The 24,643-nt window shown below is 44.6% G+C and overlaps 1 protein-coding gene across 6 annotated transcripts in view; it reads right to left on the reverse strand.

Moving 5' to 3' along the window:
- Window positions 1–5,189, reverse strand: part of Ttc12 (tetratricopeptide repeat domain 12) — a 57,033-nt gene extending 51,844 nt beyond the window's left edge. For 4 of the 6 annotated variants that reach the window (XM_045146530.1, XM_045146529.1, XM_004666418.2 and 1 more), the window contains exons 1-2: window positions 5,136–5,184; window positions 3,394–3,465 (exon numbers count right to left, since the gene is read on the reverse strand). In XM_045146530.1, the coding sequence (XP_045002465.1) occupies window positions 3,394–3,454 (61 nt within the window). In that variant the 5' untranslated portion in view covers window positions 3,455–3,465; window positions 5,136–5,184. Of the gene's footprint in view, window positions 1–3,393; window positions 3,466–5,135 lie in introns of all 6 variants that reach the window. The other 2 variants (XM_045146532.1, XM_045146531.1) reach the window with 1 other exon arrangement.
- Window positions 5,190–24,643: the final 19,454 nt, after the last annotated feature.

The raw sequence follows: 24,643 nt of genomic DNA on the forward strand, positions 1-24,643 counted from the left end.
AGAATCAACAACAAAAAGTTGAACTCACAGAAGTAGGGCAGAAGGGTGGTTACCAAAGGCTAAGCTTGTGGTCAGGTTGGAGAACAGGAAAATGTTGAACAAAGAGTACAAGGCAAGGTTTTGGTCAGATAGGAGGAAGAAGTTCTGCAGCTTTAACATACAGCACAGTGGGCTATAGTTAACGGTCATGTATTCGATCGTAAGTGTACTTACCACAAAAATATTTAGTATGGGAAGTGGTAGGTTAATTTTCTTGATTTAATCAGATATTATATATGTATATGTCTATATATATGCCTGTAATTTTGTTAATTAAAATATAATAAGGCTAAAATTAATTATAGCTATTGCTTCAAAGTCTTTTTGTCTGCTAATAATATTCAACATTTAGGGGCTTTTTTTGATAGTGTTTGCTTGGTAAATATTTTTCCATTTTTAAGGTTTCAACTTTCTGGTGCCCTTAAGGTGGTGTATCTTTCCTAGGCTCTGACTTAAAAGCCAATACTCTGAACATCTTCCCTGGGATGCCTTACTCATCAAACTTGGTATGTCCATCTTCTGTGTCTGTTCTATTTCAAATGTCCCCTCTCTCAGTAAATCACCTACCTCCCACCTGCCAATCAATTCTCAAGACTCATCCATGAGTCTCCATTCTCTGTCCTCACAGCCATAACCACTAAAGCTTTTTGAGTATTTCTTCTAAAGATGTCTCAAATCTGCATGCTGTGTTCATTCCCACTGCCTGACTCTGAACATAGCCACCTGCCTCTTTCCCCTGCACTTCTAGAAATAGCCACCTATACCACTGTTTCCTCCTCTTCCTCTTTTTCCTCCCCCTCCCATTCCCCTCCTCCTCTTCTTCTTTTTCTGCATGTGTATGTATGTTGTTACATATGTGGACATGGATACATGTGTGTATGTGTAGACCAGAATTCAACATCAGGAGTCTTTCTCAATCTCCACTTTATTTTTTGAGACACGGTCTCACATTAAAGCTAGGGCTCACCAACTTAGCTAGATTAGTAAGCCAGCAAGCCATATGGATCCTTTTGTTTCTGTCTCCCCAGTGTTGGGTTTATATGTGCATGGCATCACACTTGGCTTTTATGTGGGTGTTAGGAATCTAATCCTACTTCTGCACTTTCTTAATCTCTCTTTCTGCCTACTCTATCTTGAACTTGTTTAATATCTGTCCTCCCCTGTGGGCTTAAAAAAAGTGATTCAGCTGGGCATGGTGGTACATGCCTTTAATCCCAGCACTCTGGAGGCTGAGGTAGGAGGATGGCTATGTGTTTGAGCCCAATCTCAGAGTACATAGTGAATATCAGGGCAGCCTGAGCTAGAGAGAGATCCTCTCTAAAAAAAACAAACAAACAAACAAAAAAATGCTATATTATACATTACTTAGCAAAAAACAAACAAGAGCCCAAGAAATAAATGCATAGAATCTATATGCATATGGTCATATAAACTTAGATAAAATAAAATAAACTTAGACATTCTGTTCCTCCACATGTGAACAGTCCAGAGTATAGAGCATGTCCATCACTGTGGAAATGGGCCATGCTGGTATAAACAATACTGTGGTGAGCTCTGAGTCTGAATAAAAGCTGGGCAGGTAAAGAAAGATGGGAAGGCTGAGTGCCTGAACCTGGGGAGAAAATTGTAAGCAGTTTTTTGCTATTCAAGTGTGAGAGGTGAGAGAAGCAAGGACAAGGTCATGTGAGGACTTAGGTCCTGATGAAAGCTTGTTATTTATTGTGACTGTGAAGGGACCCAAGCAGAGAAGCGTCTGGCTAGATCTGCATTTTAGATACATTACTCTGTGGGAAGTATAAGCCTGGTGGCAGGAACAACAATTAGGGTTGTTGAGAGTCTGCAAAGAGGAGCCAGAACAAAGGGAGGGTGGGAGAGAGAAGCCCAACTTGAAGGCTGATTGGATACAGGAAAGAGAGGTGGGAGGAGTCCTGCTGACTTGTAGATTTCTGGATGGTAGTGCCACCAACTGAGATCAGAAGGGCTAAGTAGGAGAGGCAGGCTTCATTTGAGAGATAGAGAAAAGTGGGGGAAAGAGATGATGACTCAATTTCTGGACACATTAAATTTGAAGCATTTATGGGAGACAGTGCATTTGGTGGCTGGACATAGAGCCAGCAGCCCTGAAAAGAAGGCTGGGTGGTTATTCAGGCATGGGAGTCATCGGCAACAGGTGGGTTAAAAGCAGGTGAAGAAAGAGACAAGTGAGGAGGACAGGGAGATAGCTCACTTGGTAAACTGCTTGCCTTGTAAGCATAAGGACCTGAGTTCAACCCCTAATATCCTTGCAGTAAAAAAAAAAAAAAAAAAAAAAGCCGGGCATAGTGACACATGCTTCTACTCCTAGCACCAAGAGGAGGAAACTGGTATATCCTTGGAGCAGACTAGCTAGTGAACTCCAGGAAAATGAGAGATCCAGCCTCAAAAAAAAAAAAAAAAAAAAAAAGGTGGATAGAACCTGAGAAGATAGAACCTCTGGGCTACACACACACACACACACACACACGAACATGCATACATACAATATACATATACAAACAAAAAATTAAAAGGAGAGAGAGTGAGTGAGCGGGAGAGAAGCTATGTGCCAAGGCCAGAACTCACATAACAGCATTTGGGAATAAGGAGAGGCCAGTGAGGAATACAAAGAATGTATGTATGCATGTATAACAACTACTTTTAAATCCATTTTATTACTTGTATTCATTGTTTACTGGAAGTAGCATTTTGACATGTTTCTGTTTGTTATGTGTTTGTTTCTGGCATCAAACAATCTCCCTAGAGTCTGAACAGGGATGGACTGGTTTGGACTCTCTTGAATATGATGTATGGGATCAAGAGTACATTCTCTGAGGCCCTGCCTGCCTTGAGCTTGGGAAGGGTCTCCTGGCTGAGAGAAATACAGAAGTGGATGCACATCTTAAGCCATATATGTAATTTGATGAATCCTGAAAGAAAGTCACTTGATTTTGCCTCTGTTGGTCACAACCAGAAATGGCTCTACCCTAAAACAGGAGTGGCTCCAAGCTAGTAAGTAGGCTTTTGAGTGACCTCCCTGAAGTGAAATAGAAGTGCCTGTTGACTGGGAAGGGAGAAAGTATGGAGAACTGTCAGCCTAAATTCCAGTCAGAATGTGAACAGCTCCTGTGCTACCAATTAGCCACAAAGTCCTGCCCTGAGGCTAGAGCTTATTTCTCAATACACTTTCTGCTTAATTTCAATTACAGTTTTTTCCTTGAGAGTCATAAACCTGTCAAGGCAACCCAGTAGCTAACTTACAGTAATCATTTCTCCTTAGACACTCCACCTTTCCAAAACAGAATTTAATTTATTTGTGATTTACTGGTTGATACTTACTGATTTCATCCACATTTTTAAGAAATCTCTGTAAGTCTTTCTCATGATCATCAGCCATCATGGACCAAATCTCTAAGGAAGGCAGCATAAATTATAAAATTAGCAATAAATCACAAAACAGAACAAATAATAAGGCTTATTAGGGGTTGGAGAGATGGCTTTGCAGTTAAAGCACTTGCCTGTGAAGCCTAGGGACCCAGGTTCCATTCCCCAGAACCCACCTGAACCAGATGTATAAGGTGGCACATGCATCTGGAGTTTGTTTACAGTGGCTAGAGGCTTTGGTGTGCCCATTCTCTCTATCTGCCTGCCTCTCTCTTTCCAATAAACAAACAAACAAACAAACAAATAAATAAATAAATAAAATGTTTTGAAAGTTAAAAAAGGAGGCTTATTAGGCTTCTAAGATTAACAGCTAGGTGGTTAGGACAGACTTGTGTTTATAAATACCACAAGTATCATCCATTTTACTCCTACTACAGTTCAAGGCCAAGAAATACTATTATTTGTGGCAACACTTGCAGAGAGCTGAAAGTTCTCCCTCCACTGGGGAAATCGCTGTACAAATAAGTCCTCCACAGCCGATATCAACCTCTGCAGTTCACAGGCCTGGAGTGAGGTCAGGAGAGCAGCTGACAGGCTGCCTGGGATAGAGAAGGAGGCTAATGCTTGACCGTGGTTGGGACAGGCCAGCCTGGCAAGAGGCTTGGACCTGGGAGTGTATCTGGTCACCAGGGCTATGATTTGCATCTCAGTGTCCACACTTGTTTAAATCATATGCCTTTGGCTTGCTTGTTTTTGAAGAGTGAGAAGGGGCAAATGAACTTGATTGGTGTCAAGGTACACCAGCATCTATTTTTAAACCTTTCCAAGGTATTTTGAACTTACTATCTGAGAGTTGCTTTTGAACAACTCTGAAAAGGCTACATTGTGTACTCAGTGGCACCCAAAGGTTCACCCTCACCTTAAAGATCATTTGAAGCTTGTAAATATAGATCCTGACCTTAGCCCCATAGATTCTGTCCGTACCTGTGGGAGAGTACCCAGGATATATATTGTAAACTGTACTGTGATTCTGGTTCACAAGCTTGCTCATGTAGTAGTGTAACACAGCCCTAATTGTGAATTAGCACTCAGTCATGAATAAGCAAGAGTCCTTGGCTCAGAGTCTCACTGTCCTCAACCCTGCTATGGAAACAGTGTATGCAAACTAGAGATCTTGGGGATTACTGCAGCAACAGGCACGAAGTTGTTTACCAGTGGTGTTGTGTGGTTTGTCGAATCTCAACTCGAACATTCACACTCCCTTGGAACAAGGCCTAGGGATGTGAATTAACTTGAAGAGTCTCAGGTAAAAAGGAAAGTTCTGTACTTCAAGGATTGGGACAACACTTGTGCCTCTGGTGCACGGAGGCATGGGTGCAACCCTCCCCAGGTCGCCACCAACACTAAGTGACAACAAAAGAGCCTTACGCAGCCCGCTTCCCAGAGGGTCAGTGAGCGGGCTGCAGGGACGCAGGTCAGAGTCCCGCCCCACACGCCCGGAAGAGGGCGGGGCCGACGTCGCCGTTGCCAGGCAACCGCCCCTCCGCGTCCCCCGGCCCTGCGAACTCCGTGGAGGTGCCAGCCCGCGGATACCGTCCTATCTGCTGGCTCCCAAACTAGCCACCTGTGCTGGGCTCTGAGGACCAGACCAGGACCAGAACCCATGGGGGACCCTGGGGCCAGCCCGCTGAACTAACCTGAAACGCGCACGGTCGAACAGGAAATGGCCGCCGGGAGCGAACTGTGACTGCCTGGGCGGGGCGGGGCCAGAGCGGGCGGGCCGGAAGGGGCGGGGCCGGAGGGGCGGGGCGGGGCGGAGAGGGCGGGGCTAGAGTGCCCGGGCGCGCGAGGCCAAGTTCTAGGCCAAGTTGGACGCTTAGGTGCCTAATGAGGAAGCGGAAGAAGCAATGCCAATTCTCTCTTGGAGAGCTAGGGATTAGCATAAGCCATCTTTCCCTTATTTTAGTCAGCTCCCAACCCTCTCTATCTTGTGTGAACAATCCTAACTCATTGCATTTTCTCATCAATTGTATTTTATAAGCTTAGAAAGGTTTTCAAAAAACCCCCAACTCCCTGAGGAATAAAACAACCCACCTTTGCCCGCTGACAAGTTCCTCCTGAATTCAGGAGGTAATTCATATGAGGCTGCAGTTTGCTTGATAACTTTGGCCTCAAGAAGCTGAAGGTGTTAAGGCCTATCTTCTTTACTCTCCAAAAAGAACTTTGCTCCAAAAAAATGCTCTCCAAAATGATTCATGCTTGAGTGGCTGGGGAGATGATGGCTCAGTCAGAAAAGTGCTTGCTGTGTGCAAGCATTAGGATCTGAGTTCGGACTTCCAGAGCTCAGGTAAAAGCTTGGTGCAGCAGTGAATGCCTGTAAAGCCAGCATGTCTGGCTGAATTGATGAGCTCTGGTTCATTGAAGGATCCTGTCTCAAAAAACATAATGGGGCTGGAGAAATGGCTCAATGGTTAAGGGACTTGTCTGCAAAGCCTAAAGACCTGGGTTTGGTTTTCCAGTACCCACATAAAGCCAGATACATAAAGTGGTGTGTGCATCTGGAGATTGTTTGCAGTGGCTAGAGGCCCTGGCACACCCATTTTTCCCTTCCTCTCAACCCCCTCTGTGTTTGCAAATACATAAAATAATGAAAATATATTTAAAAAGTAAAGTGGAGAGACCCTTTAGCCTGTGCACAAACATGCATGTGCACCTCTCCACATATGTGTGTACAAACATGGATGTACACCACACACACACACACACACACACACACACACACATGTGCAAAACATGAATTAAAAATTATGCTTGATTTCTTTCTCCTAAACATAAGAGCTTTTATTAACAGGAAAATGTAGCTAAAATTCTCTCCTTTATGGACCCTCCCTCACCTCATTTTCTGAGTTCCCCCTTGCTGTAGAAGGAGCAGTTTCAGAGCCTCTGGACAGTTGTATGTAGCGTGCGTGCACGCGCGCGCGCGCGCGCGTGTGTGTGTGTGTGTGTGTGTGTGTGTTTGTGTGTCTCTACAGGGGCAAGAGTTCGCCTTGGCATTTCTGCACATATTTGTTGTTACCATAATTAGCAACAACCACAATATCACAATAATATTAACACATTATGAGCTGCTGCTATATGCTAGGTATACATAAATAATTTATATACAGGTAATTTATATTTGTTTATATATTATTATAATTATTTATATATTTATATTTGCACATAGGTAATTTTCATACAGAGGTAATTTAATTTTTTTGAGAGAGAGAAAGAGAGAGAGAATGGGTGCACTAGGGCCTCTAGCCACTGTAAATGAACTCCAGATGCATGTGCCCCCTTGCATCTGGCTTATGTGGGTTCTGGGGTGTTGAACCTAGGTCCTCAGGCTTTGCAGCAAGTGTCTTAACTGCTAAGCCATCTCTCCAGCCCTTTGAATTTTTCAGTAGGGCTGCAAGGTCTCATTTCATAGACTAGAACATGAAACCAGGGGTCCAAGGCTTGTCAGAGGCTAAGCCAGGGTGAGCCCTTGTGTGCGGTCTCTGAGGCATGTACTGCCCCACCTCACCACACTGCCTGCCATTAACACCCTTCCTGGGATAACCCTGTTTCAGACGCTTGCTGTCAGCAGTCCTGGAAACCTGTGCCCTAGCTTGGCCCTGTAGGTGTCTCAGTTTCCTACAGGCTGCTCAATGGGCTTTGTAGGCTAGTCCAACTCCCCAAAGGGACATGTTCATCACAGCAGTAAAAAAGTGTGATGAGGGCTGGAGAGATGGCTTAACAGTTAAAACACTTGCTTGCAAAGGCAAAGTATCCAGGTTCGATTCCCCAGGACCCACATAAGCCAGACACACAAGGTGGAGCATAGGTCTGGAGTTCATTTGCAGTGGCTGATGGCCCTGGTGCAACCATTGTCTCTGTCTCTATCTGCCTCTTTCTTTCTCAACTAAATAAATAAATAAATAAAGTTAAATAAAACAAAGTAAAATTTTTTTAAAAAGTGGGATGACTCCAGCAATGTGCTTCTTTAGGGACTTGCTTTGGGTCACAGACTTCTCTGAAGAGGAACTGAGATTGATTTTCAGTGCTAGAGGGGACTGTGCAGGCCTATCTGGCCTAGTGTGGAGCAGCACTGCCCCCGTGTGGCCTGAATGGCTATACTTAAATGAGCTATGGCAGGGACAGACCTGGCACACTAGCACCTAAGAGCAGTGTTTACTGAACACCTCCCACAGGCCATAGAAGACCTCTTCTATGACTTCAGCTGCTGAGACTGCTTCTTCAGATAGTGAACCAGGTCGTGGCAACAATTTAGGCTGTTGAAAAGTTTAACATTGATTCATTGTTGGCTGTTCATCTTTGAGAGATTGCTATCATCCAAACATGACAAAGACACATTACTTTGGCCCAGTGGGGATTTTTGCCACCAAGGTTTGGAGGAAAAAAAAACACATACAAACTCCGGGCCGCTCACTGGCCTGACACACGTCCCATTTCAACAGCTATGAAAGATTAGAGACAGATGTTTCTAGCAAACACTTTGCTTGTCATGTTATCACTAACTTAACACTATATTTTGCATATGTATGTGTACATTATATTCATGCATGTGTGTGAGCAGGTGCATGTGCTGGGGGACAGAGGTTGATGTATGGGTCTTCCTTATTTTCTCTCCACCATATTTTTTGAGACAAGGCCTTTCATTGAACCTGGAGCTTACCAATTCCACTAGACTAGCCAACCATTGAGCCTCAGGGGTGCTTCAATCTCTGTTTACACAGTGTTGGAGTGACAGGCACCCACTCCCATGCCTGGCTTTGATGTGGGTGCCAGGAATCCTAACTCAGGTCCTCATACTTGTGCAGTAAGCACTTCACTGACTCAGGCCTCTCCATAATACTTTATTAAAAGAATATGGTAGAAATGTTACTTCACAGCACCACTTGTAAAATTTTAATCTATTTCCCCTCAAGTTGTAGTGGCTAGAAAGTGAAATGTCCCTGTGGACTCATGTGTTTGACTATTTAACCACCAGTTAATGATACTATTTGGGAAGGCTGTGGAGCCGTCAGGGGTGCAGCCCTCTGTGAGGGAGTGTGTCAGTGGGTGTGGGCCTTGAGATTTTACAGTCCAGCTCTGCCTACCCGTTAGCTCTCTCTGTGTCCTCCCTGCCGCTGTGAAGATGGGATGCCCAGCTGTCGGCTTTTGCCATGCTTTCCGTCATGATGAAACGTCTTAAAACTGTAAGCTGACAATAAACCCATTTCCTCTATAAGCTGCTTCTAGTCAAGTGTTTTGTCCCAGCAACAAGAAGGTAACTACTACACCTATCTTTTTCTTCCACATGTCTTTGCAATGTTTCCACCATGCTTATGCATGATTTTACTTTGGTCTAGCATCATATTGTCATGCTAACAGCTGCCATATTCTGGAGCCCCATAATATTTAAGGCCTTGGGACTTTACATGAATCTCAAAATGCCAGGTAGGTATGGTGGTGCACGCCTTTAATCCCAGCCCTTGGGAGGCCAAGGTAGAAGGATCACCATGAGTTTGGGGCCACCCTGAGACTAAAGAATGAATTCCAGACCGTTTGCACTAGAGCAAAACCCTACCTTTAAAAACAAACAAGAATGCCATATTAACCATCTCAGGAGATGATATTATTATTATTATCCTAAGCCAAGACAGTCTTGGCTCTAAGGGCATGCTTTAAATCTTGCCTCTTGTAAGTATGTGCCAAGTAATGGTATTTTTTTATTACTATTCTTTGGTATCTATGTGTTTCAAACAAATGTTCATGATTATTAGCATATCAAGGTCAACTTTACCTGCAGTAAATCAGGTTGACATCAACATATGCTTGAAATGATATTATGAAAAGGGGCATTCCTTGCCAAAACCTATAATCCCAGTTTAATATGAAGAACCATTGGAAAAACCCTAGTTGAGGTACCTTCTAAAAACTCTGACCAGTATTTGCACAAGTGCCAAGGTCATGAAAAGTAAGTAAGGAAGACTGAGAAACTGCTCCAGGCCAAGGGATGATGCAACGTAACACTAAACCCTGGGTTCCATCCTGGTAGAAGAGCTGGTGACATTTTCATCAAATATGGAGTTGAGTCAGGTGTGTGTGTGTGTGTGTGTGTGTGTGTGTACACAGACATACACTTTCATAAACCTTCCTGGCTTATGTATACCAGGACTAGGATTACCTGGGCAATCTCCCTGGTTTGTGTTCAATTATTGAAAATAAATTATTTCAAAATAAAAATTTGAGGAAGAAACCCCTCCTAATGTCAATGTATTCATTCATCATTTCATCCCTTCAATAAATACATTTTGCAGCTACACTGTGGTGTGAGCAGAAGCCTTACTATATTGATGCAAGGACCCAAAGATAATGGCCTTAAGGCACTTATAGTCTGTAAAAATCTGCAAAAAAGGCATTCAGGATACAATCACAAATTGTCCCAGTGAGATTTATACAGTACTGTATACAAGTACAAGAGAGAGAAGAGGTGAAGGAATTTATCAGCTGAGCAAGGCACTGTGGGCCAAGAGGTCTCTGGGAAATGTAGTTCCCAGTGAACCAAATAGATAGAGCATCTTTCCATTGTGCCATCTTTAGACAAGCCAAGCTTAGGAATTTATAATGTTGGAGTCTATCATGTTCCTCTCTTTAATTCCATGGGGAGCTGCTGTGTTCTGCATTGTTTCTTATGTCATCCCCAGGGGAAAGTTAACTCAGAAGAGCATGCATCACATTTGTTTGGGGCACATTATATCATTAGTTTTTTAAATAATCTTAGTACAGTTTTAACAAAAATAACCTAGGATGAATGGTTTATAAGTAACACAAATCTATTTCTCATGCTTCTTGAGTCTGGAATTCCACAATCAAGACCCAGGAATATAGTGTCTGGTGGGGACTTACTTCCTGGTCCCTAGACAGCAGTCTAATCTTGCTGCATCCTTATATGACAAGGTGAGTGAGTGATCTCTCTGGGTCTCTTTTATAAGAATACTGAAAAGGGCTTCCCTCTCATGCCTGATTGACCTCCCAAAGACCCTGATTCCTAATACATAACACCAAGAATCAGCATTCCCACATATGAACTTTGTGTGTGTGTGCGGTGGCGGTGGAGGGGGGGGTTGTGTGACATAGTAGTTTGAACGTAAAGTGTCTCCCGTAGCCCGGTGTCTTTGCGGATAAGCCTCAAACTCAGTCTCTAGCTGGTGGCAATTTGGGAGGTGGAGCCTTGCTGGCGGAGGTGTGTCACTGGGGTGGACCTTGAGGTTTATTAGCCTAGCTTGATGGATAGTGCTGGACAGCCAGCCCGGACGACAGCCATACAGGTACATGACGGCTTCCGGTTCCTGCTCTGTTTTTCCTCACTATGGTGAGACTTTTCCTTAAAGCTAAGCCCAAAACAATTCCTTTCTACCCCAAAGTTGCTTCTGGTTGGGTGTTTTGTCCCAGCAATGAGAAAGTAAGTGCAATTGGGGACAAAAATATTCAGTCTATAGTGAGCAGTGTGTGCCTCCTGCTACCTTGCATTTGATAATCCTGTTTTTGGACTTGTTATAATACCGTACTTCCACATGATGATTTCGTTTATTAGTGATGAATGAAGTCTTTTAGTTTCAAGTAAAACCTTCCCACTCACATTGACCTCAGCAAAGGGGCAAAGATCATTTGACTTTTCAGGCATGGCTGATAACTGGGAATCCACAAGGCTTGTATTGCTTCTGGCATGTTGCTTTTAGCCGCAAGCAGTTTTTCCTCTTGGGGCTGAACATGCAAACTCAAGGGTTTTCTTCTTATGGGTTCAAATAGAGTTTAGTGTGTGTGTACGCACACGTACATGTGTGAGCACGTGCACATGTGTGCATGAGTGTTTCGGCTAGAGGTTGGCAGTATGTTCCTTCCTCAGTTGTTGTCCAATTTCTCTTCCAGCCAGGGTCTCTCATGAACCTGGGACTTACCTGTTCAGCTAGACTAGCGCTCTAACAGGCTCTAGAATCCTAATCTCTGCTTTCTCAGGGCTGGGATTATAGGTGTGTGCCATAAACCCAGTTTTTACATGGGTTCTGGAGATCCAAACTCGTCTGAGTGCTTGTGTGGCAAGCATTTTACTAATTGAGCCATTTCCCAGCCCTTTATGTAGAATTCCTTTCATGTTAGGGCTTTTTATAAAAATTCCTAGGAGCAGAAGGACAATTCCCAGGTAAAATATCAAAGTGTTATTGAGAAGAAAGGAAAGGGTCTAGGCATGGTGGCATATGTCCGTAATTCTAATAATTTGGAGACTGAGGCAGAAAGATATTAAATTTGAGGCTTCCTGGGCTACATGACAAGTTCAAAAGCTAGCTTTAGTTGCTTAGTAAAACCCTTTGTCATAATAGTATAAAAACAAAGAAAGCAAAACTGCAATGAGAGAGAGAGACAGAGAGAGAATGGGAGGCAGAGAGAGAGAGAGAGAGAGAGAGAGAGAGAGAGAGAGAGAGTTAGCGAAAGAGAGAGAGAGATAGATATCTGGGTAAATGCATTTGTCCACTATAGCTTGCTGTGGAGATTAAGAGATAGTATTTTAAAGTGTCTGGTACACAATAGGCTCTTGATTAGTGAGTTACTGTAGTAGTAATAAACATTTTCATGCAATCATTCCAATTCCATGGCACTGTGCTATACTCTGTAGGCTGCTCCATCAATGCTAAATAGTGTTGCTTCCTTTGGCAGTTTAGCAGGTGTGCATAGCTTAGTCAAGGAGCAACAAAGTGGAGGGGAGACAGAGCAGAATGAGGAAATGGACATAGAGGAGGAGGAAAGGAGGAGAATGAGGAGGGAGAGGAGAACAGAGTGACTTCTCAAGCAGCTTGGGAGGAGCTTTCTATGTGATGTCCCAGTAGCAGAAAAGGCTTAGTCTTCCTGTGATTCTTAGCAGAGCCACCAGGTGGGAGCCTTAGCCCATTCTGTGCTCTTCCCAGGCAGAGACCGGCTCTGGATTCCATAGCTGAGTTTTCCTAAGGAGCTTGGGGTGCTCTCTCTCTCCCCATGACATCTCCTGCCTGTATCCTGGTGACAGGGGCACTCATCCCTAGATAGAGGCATACAAAGAACTTCAGAGGTGTGTCTGGGCTGCCAGTCTGGGTCATGTCACCAGCAGGCTGGGTGTGTCTTTAGTAGCCAGACTTTACAAGATGCCAGTGAACGTTTGTCATGTTCTGGCTGCCAAGCCCTCAGTGAACAACCTTGTCCTTGTAAGTCGTTTGTAGCCAGAAGATGAAGTTCTTGGCTCAACCATGTCTGCTGGGGAGATGGCAGACAGTTATATAAGCACTGTCACACTCATTTGCTTCTAGGAAGGTGGCATTAAGCCTGTTTTCTGGGCCACAGGGACGTTAGCTTCCCCAATTCCATGACCCACACAATAAACTCCTTATTTGGGTTCATCAGCCTAAATCCACTTCAGTTGCTTGAATAAGAATGGGCAAGTGCTGTAGCATACACCACGTCATAGATGAGGAGTCTTCCAATCTAGAACTGTTCTACAAAATTAGAATCCTCCATTCATAGATGAAGCACACGAGCACACACTGTCAGCAAGATACAGTACCTTGTTCCTGACCACACAGCCAAGAAATCCCAGAGCCAAGATTCTGATGCAGTGCAAGCTACTCTCTGGAGCCTGTGGTCAGTGTGTTGTGTGAGGCTCTGAGTTCTCTTAGGGCAAAGATGTCACCCAGCAGATTCAACACTATGCTGTCATTCCCCATCACAGGGCTAACATGATGCTTCATAGTTACTGTGAATTAGGGAATCAGTGTAAATGTTATTTCCTGCCCTTACAGCGTCGGGTTTGCAGCATCTCCGGGGAAACTGCTGGGTACATGGCAGGTTTTCTCTTTGGAGCCATTCTTCCTCAGCATTCCGTAGCTCCTTGCTCCAGCCCCTCTGTGCCTCTCTCCATTGCTAGCTACCATCTAGAACTTAGTTAACTTCCTGTCCTTGGAAGGGGAATTTGAATGATAGCTATGACCATGTTGACAGGTTGTGCCCTGAGCTCAGGGCTCCAGATTACACTAGGAGCTCAGGGATGATGTCACCAGGGGAGTGTAGAATTCAAAGAGCCAAGCTCTCTGCCCTTCTAGTGAGTCACCTTTTCCCCCACAAGCCTGAAGAATGGCCACCTAGCTTCTGTAGACAGAAAATGGCATGCACTTTTAAGACCATGATGACAAATATTATGGTTTGAATATACAAATTCCACTCAAAAGGCTCTAGTACTAGGGCTGGAGAGATGGCTTAGCGGTTAAGCGCTTGCCTGTGAAGCCTAAGGACCCCGGTTCGAGGCTCGGTTCCCCAGGTCCCACATTAGCCAGATGCACAAGGGGGCGCACGCGTCTGGAGTTCGTTTCCAGAGGCTGGAAGCCCTGGCGCGCCCATTCTCTCTCTCCCTCTCTCTGTCCTTCTCTCTGTGTCTGTCGCTCTCAAATAAATAAATAAAAATTAAAAAAAAAAAAGGCTCTAGTACTAGGGCTGGAGTGGTATCTCAGTTGATAAAATAATTGCTTTGCAAACAAGAAGACCTAAGTTTGACCCCCAGAACCCACGTTAAAATTAAAAAAAAAAAAAGCTGGGCATGGTGGTGTACACTTTTAATATCACTGTTAACCCCTGTATATCAAAAAAAGTGGGTGGGGGCTGGAGAGATAGCTTAGCAGTTAAATGCTTGTCTATGAAGCCTAAGGACCCTGGTTTGAGGCTCGATTATCCAGGACCCACGTTAGCCAGATGCACAAGGGGGCACATGTGTCTGGAAGCCCTGGCACACAATCTCTCTCTCTCTCTCTCTCTCTCTCTCTCTCTCTCTATGTGCCTCTTTCTCACTGTCATTCTCAATTTTTTTTTTAAAGGTGGGTGGATGGCATCTGAAACACCTGAGGTTTCCTTTGGCTTCCAACTGCACGTGTGTGTGTGTGTGTGTGTGTGTGTGTGTATGCGTGTATGCATATGTGTGTGGATGCCAGAGGGCAACCTCAAGTATCATTTCCTATGTGCTCTCATTACCCTGGTGTTCACCAATTAGACTAGATGGGCTGGCCAGTGAGCCCCAGGGATCCTCTTGCCTCTTTCTGCCCAGTATTGGGTTAATAGGCAAATGCTATCACACTCAGCATTTTGTTTTTGAGGTAGGGTCTTGCTCTAGCCCAGGCTGACCTGGAATTCACTCAGTAGTTTCAGGCTGGCCTCTAACTCACATCTTCCCACCTCTGCCCCCCCAAGTGCTAGGGTTAAAGGCATGTGCCACCATGCCCTGCACACTCGACATTTTTGTAAGGGTTCTGGGGTTCTCAGATCTTTATACTTATAAGTCAGGCACTTTACTGACCCACCTATGTTTCTAGCCTTCTGAACTTTTTGAAGACTTCACTCTGCTCTGAACCCTGTCCCTGTCATCATGGGCTCCTGGATTTCCAAGATGTCATCTTGGATGCTCTCTTGATCAAGCAGTGGTAGGCTGAGCCCCTGTGGGATGTGGGGTGCACCATGTGCCCTCTGTGTGTGAGGCAGGAGTGTGCTGTTGACTTCTTTTTTAAAATTATTTTTCCACCCTGAGACTACATAGTAAATTCCAGGTCAGTCTGGGCCCTACCTCAATGTCCCCCCCAAAAAAATATTTATTTATTTATGGGGGGGGGGGAGGAAGGGAGAATGGGTGTGTCAAGGCCTCCAGCCACTGCAAATGAACTCCAGACACATGCACCACCTTGTGCATCTGGCTCTCGTGAGTCCTAGGGAATTGAACCGAGGTTCTTTGGCTTTACAGAAGCACCTTAACCTCTAAGCCATCTCTCCAGCCCATGCTGTTGATTCTTGACTCAAGGGTGCTTCTACAGCATTTTCTGTCAATACATGTGAAGCTGCAGACCTTGGCATGGTGCTGTGAATTCTGGCCAGATGTTCCAAGGCAGAGATGTTCCCCAGCCTGCCATATGTCTCCACATAAGATCAAGACCACCTATATAGTAGAGTCCCTGCAGTTGAGATGCACAGAGGCAAGTTCTCTGAGGAACTAGGGATGCATAGTTCACTGGAGGGTCTTAGGACACTCATGGGTAGGAGGAGGCTGGCCACATGCACACATAAATGAGGAGGAGGGTTGCAGTTGCCTGCTAGCCTGGACAGCGTCACTAAAGACCCTGTCACTAGCTCAGAGGACAGCTTGATGATGCAGTAGTGATAGGCCCTGTGTGCTACATCCCTGGGCTCTGCACTGTGACTCCCCACAGATATATATCACTAGGAGCTCTTCCTTCCTTTGTCCCCCAAGTCTATAGCCACCTTCCCAAGAAGCTTTATGTGGCTGTATTACCAGAGGCCATCAGGACAGACATCTCTGTGGGTTGACTTGGTACCACTGGGGTGGCCACTCAGCCTGTTACTATAGGAGTTTGGTTCATTTTTCCACTGACTAAAGGATTAATAAACAGGAAAGTTTAAAGATACACCAGAACAAAGTTTATTCAGAAACAAAAGTAGAAGTAAAGACAGATTCCCTGTGTGGGGAAAGATTCTGCAGCACCAGGGGGAGCTGGGCTTTTACTGAGTGAGGGAGGTCCTCCTGCCCAGAGTCCATTGATCGGTCAGTTTAAACAAAGACAGAGGAGCTGGCTGTTCCATGATGCATCTAGCATTGCACATGTCCCAGAAAGCCCTCCAGGCCAATCCACTGGCAGGAAACTGTGTCTGAGTCCTTTGCTTTCTGGGGAGAAGAACCAGGAAGTGAGCCATCCTCTCCATCATCTTCAGTCACCATTTTGGAACACCACAGAAAGAGAATATAGCTGCCTACCAAGGGAACCTTTCCCCACCTGTCTATCTAGCCAAGGAAACTAGCTCCTGTAGCCGCTAAAGCTTACTTGCTCAGCGAGAGGAGACAGCACAACACTGTCCCTGACTACCAACACCTGGACCTGGGGACAGGCAGGTTCTTCCCAGACCATACTATGCCTTCCAAGCCAGAGGTTCGCACTTTTGAGAGACAACTCTAGGGTGTGGGGATCGCAGGCTGTGACTTTGATAATGGTGGCTTTGAGGCAGATAAACCCAAGGGCACTGCTCCTGCCTTCACTGTGCCCTCACCCAAGTTCTCCCAGCTTCTCCACACTGGACCTCCACACTGGCTGGACGTTGTCACCAGCCTGAGGGCAAGAGGGGAGTAGTGACCTATGACAAGAGGTTACTGCAGGCAGAGTGAAGTTCCCTTCCAACTATATGAGTCCTTTGACTGGACCCCTCCACTCCCCTAATGTGTAGGCTTTCACCTAGGTGCCAGCAGCAGTTCTAACTTAAGGCTATATTCCTGGCCAGGTGTAGGCCCCATATGCATGTGTGTGAACATGCATGTACGCATGTGCTTGCGTGCACACACACACACACACACATACACATACACGACTTGGTCAAATAACCATGTCTAGGAGCCCATTTATTACCATTTGCCTTTTCATTCCCTCAGTCATTTGTGAGGCTGACAACTATCAAGTCCTTGCTTTTGAGGCAGTTACTCAGTAAGGATACACTGGTGTGAGCTGTAAATAAGACAGGCCCTGGAGGAGTGTGGAAAAGGAAACATTAAGTGAGACAGTGAACACAGAATGGAGTCTTAGGATGTAGCCAAACAACATGTTAAAAATATTTCATAGCATGAATGGGGACCAGCACCCACATAAAAATCAAGGCATGGTGTGCCTGCCTGCAACCCCAGTACTGGAGAGGCAGAGTGGAGGATTCCGAGGATGTACTGGCTAACTAGTTTAGCTGAATTAATGAGCTATAGGTTCAGTGTGGAACCTTGTCTCAAAAATAACATGCAGAGCAACTGAGGGAGATATCCAGTGTTGCCCTCTGGCTTTCACAAACAACCTACACACATGCATGCACTCAGACACATGAACACACACATACCATATACACATACACATGAGAAAAAAATGTATTCCATAGACATCTGCCGCAGTTCTAGGAGCCAAACTCTGGTTCTCTTTCTGGGGTAGGTGCTACTTCATTGGAAAAGAGGGTCTTGAGGCCATTTGTAGATGCCTTGTGACAAATGGGGTATCTTGGATGATAACAGCTAGTCACAACTTCAGAGAATCATCTCAATATTTTAACAACTTGATGCAACCAACCTGGAAAGTGACAGGTGTATAGTTGGAATGGAACCTGGATCTGGTGACAGGAGAAGCTTGGATCATATGCTGATATTTAAACTGAGAAGCAAGGATGGAGTCCAGGATCTGTATGGGCATAGGTCCATGAAAATGTCTCGGAGAGAGTAAGAAACCCCTGGGCATGTGGGGACCCAGATAGGGGAAGGAGCATGGAATAGTCAAGGAAATACAACCTTTTAAATATTTTTGGCACATAGAATGTAAGGAGTGATGTGATGGCTAATTGTGCAAGATGGGCTTGTTGAGGAAATTAGGGATCTGTCTCATATGACATTAAGAGTCAGCTGAGGGCTGGAGAGATGGATTAGCAGTTAAGATGCTTGCCTGTAAAGCCTACGAACTCATGTTTCAATCTCCATGTCCCACATAGCCAGTCACACAGTGACTCAAGTGCACAATGGTGCACATGTGCACAAGGGGGCACTCACATCTGGAGTTTGTTTGCAGTGGCTGAAGGCCCTGGTGTGCCCATTTTACCTCTCTTTCCATTTGATGGGAATTAAATTTTGTCCAGTATATGGAATGGCAGGTTGAAGAAGAAATTCAGTTCAATATTAAAAAAGAAACAGGGCTGGAGAGATGGCTTAGTGGTTAAGGCACTTGCCTGCAAAGCTGAAGGATCCCAGTTCGATTCTCCAGGGCCCACATAAGCCAGAAGCACAAGGGGTACATGCATCTGGAGTTCATTTTCAGTGGCTGGAGGTCCTGGTGCACCCATTCTCCTTTTTTCTCTCTCTAAAATAAATGAATAAATAAATAAACATTAAAAAAGAAACAGGTATAAATCAAATCAAATCTCTGAACTAACAAAAATAAAAAAGGAAAAACAATGACTTGGTTAATATTTATCTGAGAAGGTTACCTACCATACAATCTATATCACCTAACATACAATCTTGAGGGAAGAAGCTGGAAGAGAATGGCTCCCATTCCTATAATGTCACTGACTTGTAAGGAACACATTCACATTCCAAACCCCAAGTAGGTGGTTGAAACTATAGGAAACTGTGTGCCCCATGTGTATAAAGTGTTTGTTCTTTTTTTCTATTTTTTTTTTTTTTTGAGGTAGGGTCTCGCACTAGCCCAGGTTGAACTTTAACTCAACTTTCTAGTACCTGGCTGGCTTTGAACTCAAAACGATCCTCATACCTCAGCCTCCTGAGTGCTAGGATTAAAGGTGTGTGCCACCATATCAGGCTGTGTTTGTTCTTATACACACCTAGGGTAAAGTTTACTTTATGAATCAGAGCAGTAAGTTAACCTTAACAGCTACTAATAAAATAGAACAGTTATACCACATATAATAAAAGACATTTCATACTCTATTTGGAGTAGTATACAACTTAAAACTCACTATTTATTTAAGGAATTTCCCTCCTAATATTTCTGGACTGTGGTTGGCCATGGGTAACTGTAACTGAAACCATGGAAAAAAAGCACTACTATAGTTGGAATATAGACTTCACCTGATTTTAGGTTTCTTCTTCAATGCCACACCTAGAGATATCTGTCCTGATTGCTCCTATATAATATGGCAGGCAGCTCCGACCTTAACATTGCTTAGTGCCCTTGGCACTTTAAATATATTTACTTAAAACATAAGCTATGTGGGGGGTGGCTTTTACCTCTCTGTAACCTAGAACAGCAAAACTCAGTAAACATTTGCTGGATGCTAGGGAATGGATGAGGAAAGACTCCCTTGAAAGTAGGGAATAAGGGAATTGGATGGGCTCAGAAAAGGGAGACACAGTAGCCATGCTCGGGGAGCAGGAGGAGGAAGGGAGAGGGAGTGTGGCTAGGGGTACATTTGTAGGTGTGGTATTAGGCCTTGACGACACTTATTTCACGCAGGTTTTCTTTTCCCCTCAAAGAAAATGATACAATTGGGGTAAATAAGGGAAGAATTTGTTTAGAGAAAATGAAGATACTTTTTTGTAGACTTATTGAGAAACATTGGTAGGACTGTCAGGCAGGGGAGACAGCCTTGAGGGTGCAAATATGACTGGTTATGTGGCTTTTCCTCAAATAGTAGCCAGCTGACCATGGGTAAATGAAAAGATAGTGGCCAGACTATTAGCAAGGGACAGTTGCAGCACAAGAACATGAAAGGGAGAGCGTTTCTGCATTTGTTGTGTTGTGAAAGAGCAGGGAGTCGAAGCTGGACACACAGGGAGGTGGAGGAAGTATGCACAGACAGGGAAAACAAGGAAGTGAATACATCAGAAGAGGCCTCTGAAAGGACCCAGTGCTGTAGGGGAGTGGCTGGACGAGCTTACAGATTTCTGATGCAGGCAGATGACTGGGAAGGAGGTCAGGTACAGGGACTGGCCAGGGATGGTTTAAGAGGAATGTGGAAGATGGTCACTGAGGCCCAGATGACAAGATCATGCTTTTGTGTTGTCCAAATAAAGCACAGATGTCACACAGACAGAAGGTGGGACTTCAGCAGAAAAGAATGCCAGGAGCTAAATGCCACAGTCTTCACAGCAAGGGAACTGTCAGGAGAGGGCACAAGGCAGCAACAGGCTGAAGGAGCTGATAACTCAGAGCCTCAGAGGAGCATTAGTCTTACCAGGGAATGACAGGCAGGAGCAAGGAAAACATGGTCACTGTCTCCAGATGCTAGGGCACTCAAGGTGTCAACTAAATAGCTGCTGCTTTGAGTCAGTGTCTCCAGGGGAGGGCGATGTCAGGATGGGGCACAAATGCTCGAGAGAGAGCTCAATCCCAGAGTCCTGCTGAGGAGTTCCAGGAGGGAGGGGAGAACTGTCATATGAATGTCTTCCCTTCCTCTTCCTATTTACCTTTCATCCTCAGAATCAGTTACTCCATGACCATGTCTACTAGAGAAGGTGGCCATGCTTGCACCCTTTCTGTCTTTCCTTAGTGTTACCTGAAAAAAATTAAGACTTGCACAGAGATGGCAAAGAGAAGTCAACTCAAAGGTATAGTTCTGCATATAAAATCTCCCATGAAGATTGTCTTAGAACACAGGTGTATGCTGCCATGCCACAGAACTTGTATAAGCAGGCTTTCTGGAATGTTCATTGACCATATACTGTCTTGTTTTGGAGATTGTTCTCCATAGTATGGTTCAGAGTTCTAGCTTGGTAATCCTAGGAGCTATTACTACTGGCTCTCCTGCTGTGTGACTTTTCCAAGGGCTCGTGAATTAAATGTTTGTCCACCTCAAATAAGTCATAGATGAAACAAAGAGTCAAGCTTAATGAACCAGTGAGTTTGCTGTGGTTATATACAGGGTCATGGGCGAGGGGTTACTTATACAGCAAGGGTTACTCACATGGCTGCCTAAACTTGAAAGCCCTCCCCAGTGTAAGTGATCAAAGACAAACGCTTCGACCCTAGTGCTCCTGGCGCAGCTTATAGGCAGCTCATCCAGGTACAGTTTTCTCTCCTCAATGGTTGTGCAGCCCTGGGAGCAGGCCTTGGGAATCTTGTAAGTTTCATGAGCTTCCTGAGCCTTGACTTACTTCCTCAGACTTACAGGTCTCCGTCCTTCCTCTAGGAGGAACTGTTTCACTTGGGAGGCTATAGCTACATAATACCCACTCTTGTCATCTTGCATCCCTAAAGACCACGTGTCCTTTCCCTGTAGTCACAGCGCTCTGCTGCTGGACATCCTGACCCACTCCCTCAACAGACATCAGATTGTGTTCCCATGAAACATGAGAAAAGCTCCTTGGACTCCTAGATCTCTATGGGAGACAGTATTCCTGGGTTTCCTGTGCTTCCACCTAGCCCGGACCCAGGCAATTAAGCTATACTTAGAAAAGTGTTTTAAAGTCATCCTAAGTTGTATGCTCATCTTCATAGTGTACTTAAACTAACAGTATCAGATATTGAAGGGAAATGTAACATAATTTGGGAGATAGGTGAGAATATGGATCCTTATAAGACTCAAAATTAGTTCGGCTTTGCTGGAGCATAGTTAAAGGGAAGCCAAGTGCTAAATAAGGAAGGTCTAATGGCTTGTGTTAGTTTTATTCTATTTTAGTGTGTGTGTGTGTGTATGTGTGTGTTAGTGGGCATGTGTGCATACATACATGAGTGATGTGTGCCTGTGCGTGTAGTCCAGAAAACAGTTCCTCAGATGCCATCTATCTTTTTTTTGGAAATATCATCTCTTACCTGCTTAAGAACTTTCCAGACAGGCTAGACTGTCTATCCAGCGAGTCTCAGGGATCTGTCTGTTTCTGCCTCTTTGGTGCTAGGATTACTGGTGCAAGTCACCACATGGGTTCTGGGGGTTGAACTCAGGTCCTTATGCTTGCAAGCACTTTACTCACAGAGCTATCTCCCCAACCTGGGATGGGGCTGATATGTATTAGTCTTTTTAAGAAGTTCTTTTTAAAAATTTTAACTGAGAGTAGCTAAAAGCCATTGAAGGCCTTGTTGGGAGAAGGATAATAGTATAACTAAGGTCCTGCTCCTCATGAACCATTCTGTCCGATGAAGACAGTGGATTGGAGGCCACCAGATAAGCTCCAAAGAGGCCTCCTTTCTTGTCTGCTTTCAGATATCCAAGCTGAGCTTCACACAGACCCTATCTCTGAGGGATATGGAGAGTCCTTTCTCTCAGTGGCTGTGTTGGAATGTCTTACCATTCAGAGGTGATCTACTCTGAGTGGACAGTGGCATCAGGGATGAGGCTAGGCTTCTACCACAATGATGGTCCTTATAGGCAATCTGCCTGGTATGCTTCTAAATACAATTTGGGCGGAAGAGGATTTGAGATTCGAAGCCAGGTAGCTCTCATTGTTGGCAGGTTAGTCAGGGTCACAAGCACTCAAAGAGAGACAAAACATCCAACACTGGCTCATTAGGACTCCAGCTTCCACTTTTCATTGCCAGTTCCTCTCCCTGATTCCTGTGCCTATTACATCCATAAATTTTGGTGAGCTACCCACTTCCTGTCTTCTTTAGAATTCTGGTGGGCTCCCCTGGAGCCTGCACAATCTTACCAATCAGAGACCCCCCAGATGTGTTTATATCCTCCTATCACCATCTGTACATATTCAAAACCTAATTTTCATACGAGTCATCACTCGAGACTGGCTTAAATCCTATACCAGCCACTGTATTTCTGAGTGCAATGGCAGCTCTTCTTGGGTCTTCTCTCCACTCTCTTTTCAATAAATCTTGCTTGCATGCACTTTTCATAAGCTCCCTCTGCCTTCATTAGCTGTTCTATGTGACCAACCAGGAGGCAAAGAACTCAAGAGCCACTGGCTTTGGGGAGATTTAGTGATCATTGAGTGTCTGGTTCTCTGACACTCAAGTTACATCCACCCAGAGCCAAGAAAGAATCCATTGCTCTCAAAACCTGCAACAACATGAAGGCATGGTCAGCAAAGACAGCATTCACCATGGTGGTGGCAGTATGTAAATACAGAGAGTGGCAAGGATCTGAGGGAACCTCCTGCTATTTCAAACCAATGATCTATTCTCTATGCATGCTAGCAAGCAGGAAAACTGGATGCTATTAAGAGACTAAGAAGCCAGTATGCAGAAAAAACAGTGAGTCACTGCCTCTCCAGCTCTGTTCTCTGTGGTGGTTTGAATATAAATGTCCCCCATAGCCTCAGATATTTTTTATTAAACTTTCTAAATATCCAACAGGCTGAGCCCTGCTGGAGGAGGTGTGTCACTGGCAGCAGATCTTGAATCTAGCCTACTGTGTGTCCAGAGGTAGCTTGAGCTCTGGCTTGTTTGTCCTATCTCTGCTATGGATGAATACTGAAGTGAGACAGTTTCAATGAAGCTTCCTCTCAGAACTGTAAGCCTGAAATAAACCCTTTCCTCTCATGAGCTGCTTTTGGCCAGGTGTCTGTCCCAGCAACGAGAAGGTAACTACAACATCCCCAAGGAGAAACTGCAGATAGTGTAGCAGGAATTTCTGATAATTCTCCTACAGGCAGTGATACCTCTGAATTCTCTTTCCTGGATGTGATGGTTAACCTTGATTGTGATCTTGATGTAATTTAGGATCATCTAGGAGACACACTTCTAGGTGTGTCTGTGAGTGTTCCTAGTGAAGTTTAACTCAGGAGGAAAGACCCATCCTATGTGTGGGTGGCACTGGGCTCTTAAAAAGAAAAAGCAAGTTGAGCATCAGCATTCATCTCTCTCTGCTTTCTGATTGTGGATGCCTTGTAACTGGCCCCCTTACTCCTTTGCCACCACGACTTCCCCACTGTGATGGACATATCCCCTCAAATCAAGACCCCAAATAAAGTTTTTCCTTAAGTTGCTTTTGTCACATTATTGAGAAAATTAACTAATACACTGGGCTTTGAGTTTAATCTCCTCAAGGATGCCCACAGGCATGTTAGATTTAAAGTGCTCAAACATGGGACCTCTCATATCTTGCCTCTCCTTTACTCCTTTTAGAATGCAAATGAGAAATCTATCCTTTCAACTGTGGACACATCCAATCTGGAAGTCATTCCTGCTTGTTTGCTCTAACCCCACATGCAGCCCATTATCCAGAGTGGCTGGCTTTGCCTTCAGTGTATAATGAGCGAGCAGACATTGCTCTTCCTTCCATTGCATTACTGCTTCCTACTTAGTCTCCGTCTTCCTCTCTTGCTATCTTGTAGTCTGTAATCTACCCAGAAGCCAGTGATTGTTTTAAATCTCATGTCAGGCCAAACACAGGCTTAAACATTTCCCTTAGCTTTCCATCTCATTTGAAGAAAAGAGAATGTGTAACAGTGGTATACAGACTGTGTGATCTTGCTCCTGGACACCTCAGGTCTACCGCTTGTCTCTATATTCTCTGCCTCACTCTGTCATGTCTGCCTCACTCTGTCTGTTCTTATCACACTGGCTGCCTTTCTGTTCCTCAAAGATGTCAACTAGGTCCACATCACAGAATCTTTGCTTCTCCTGGTTCTTCTGCTGCAGAGACCACCCTTTATATATCTGCATCAATTATTGCAGGTTTT

The sequence above is a fragment of the Jaculus jaculus genome, chromosome 3 (assembly GCF_020740685.1).
Source record: "Jaculus jaculus isolate mJacJac1 chromosome 3, mJacJac1.mat.Y.cur, whole genome shotgun sequence".
Lineage (NCBI taxonomy): Eukaryota > Metazoa > Chordata > Mammalia > Rodentia > Dipodidae > Jaculus > Jaculus jaculus.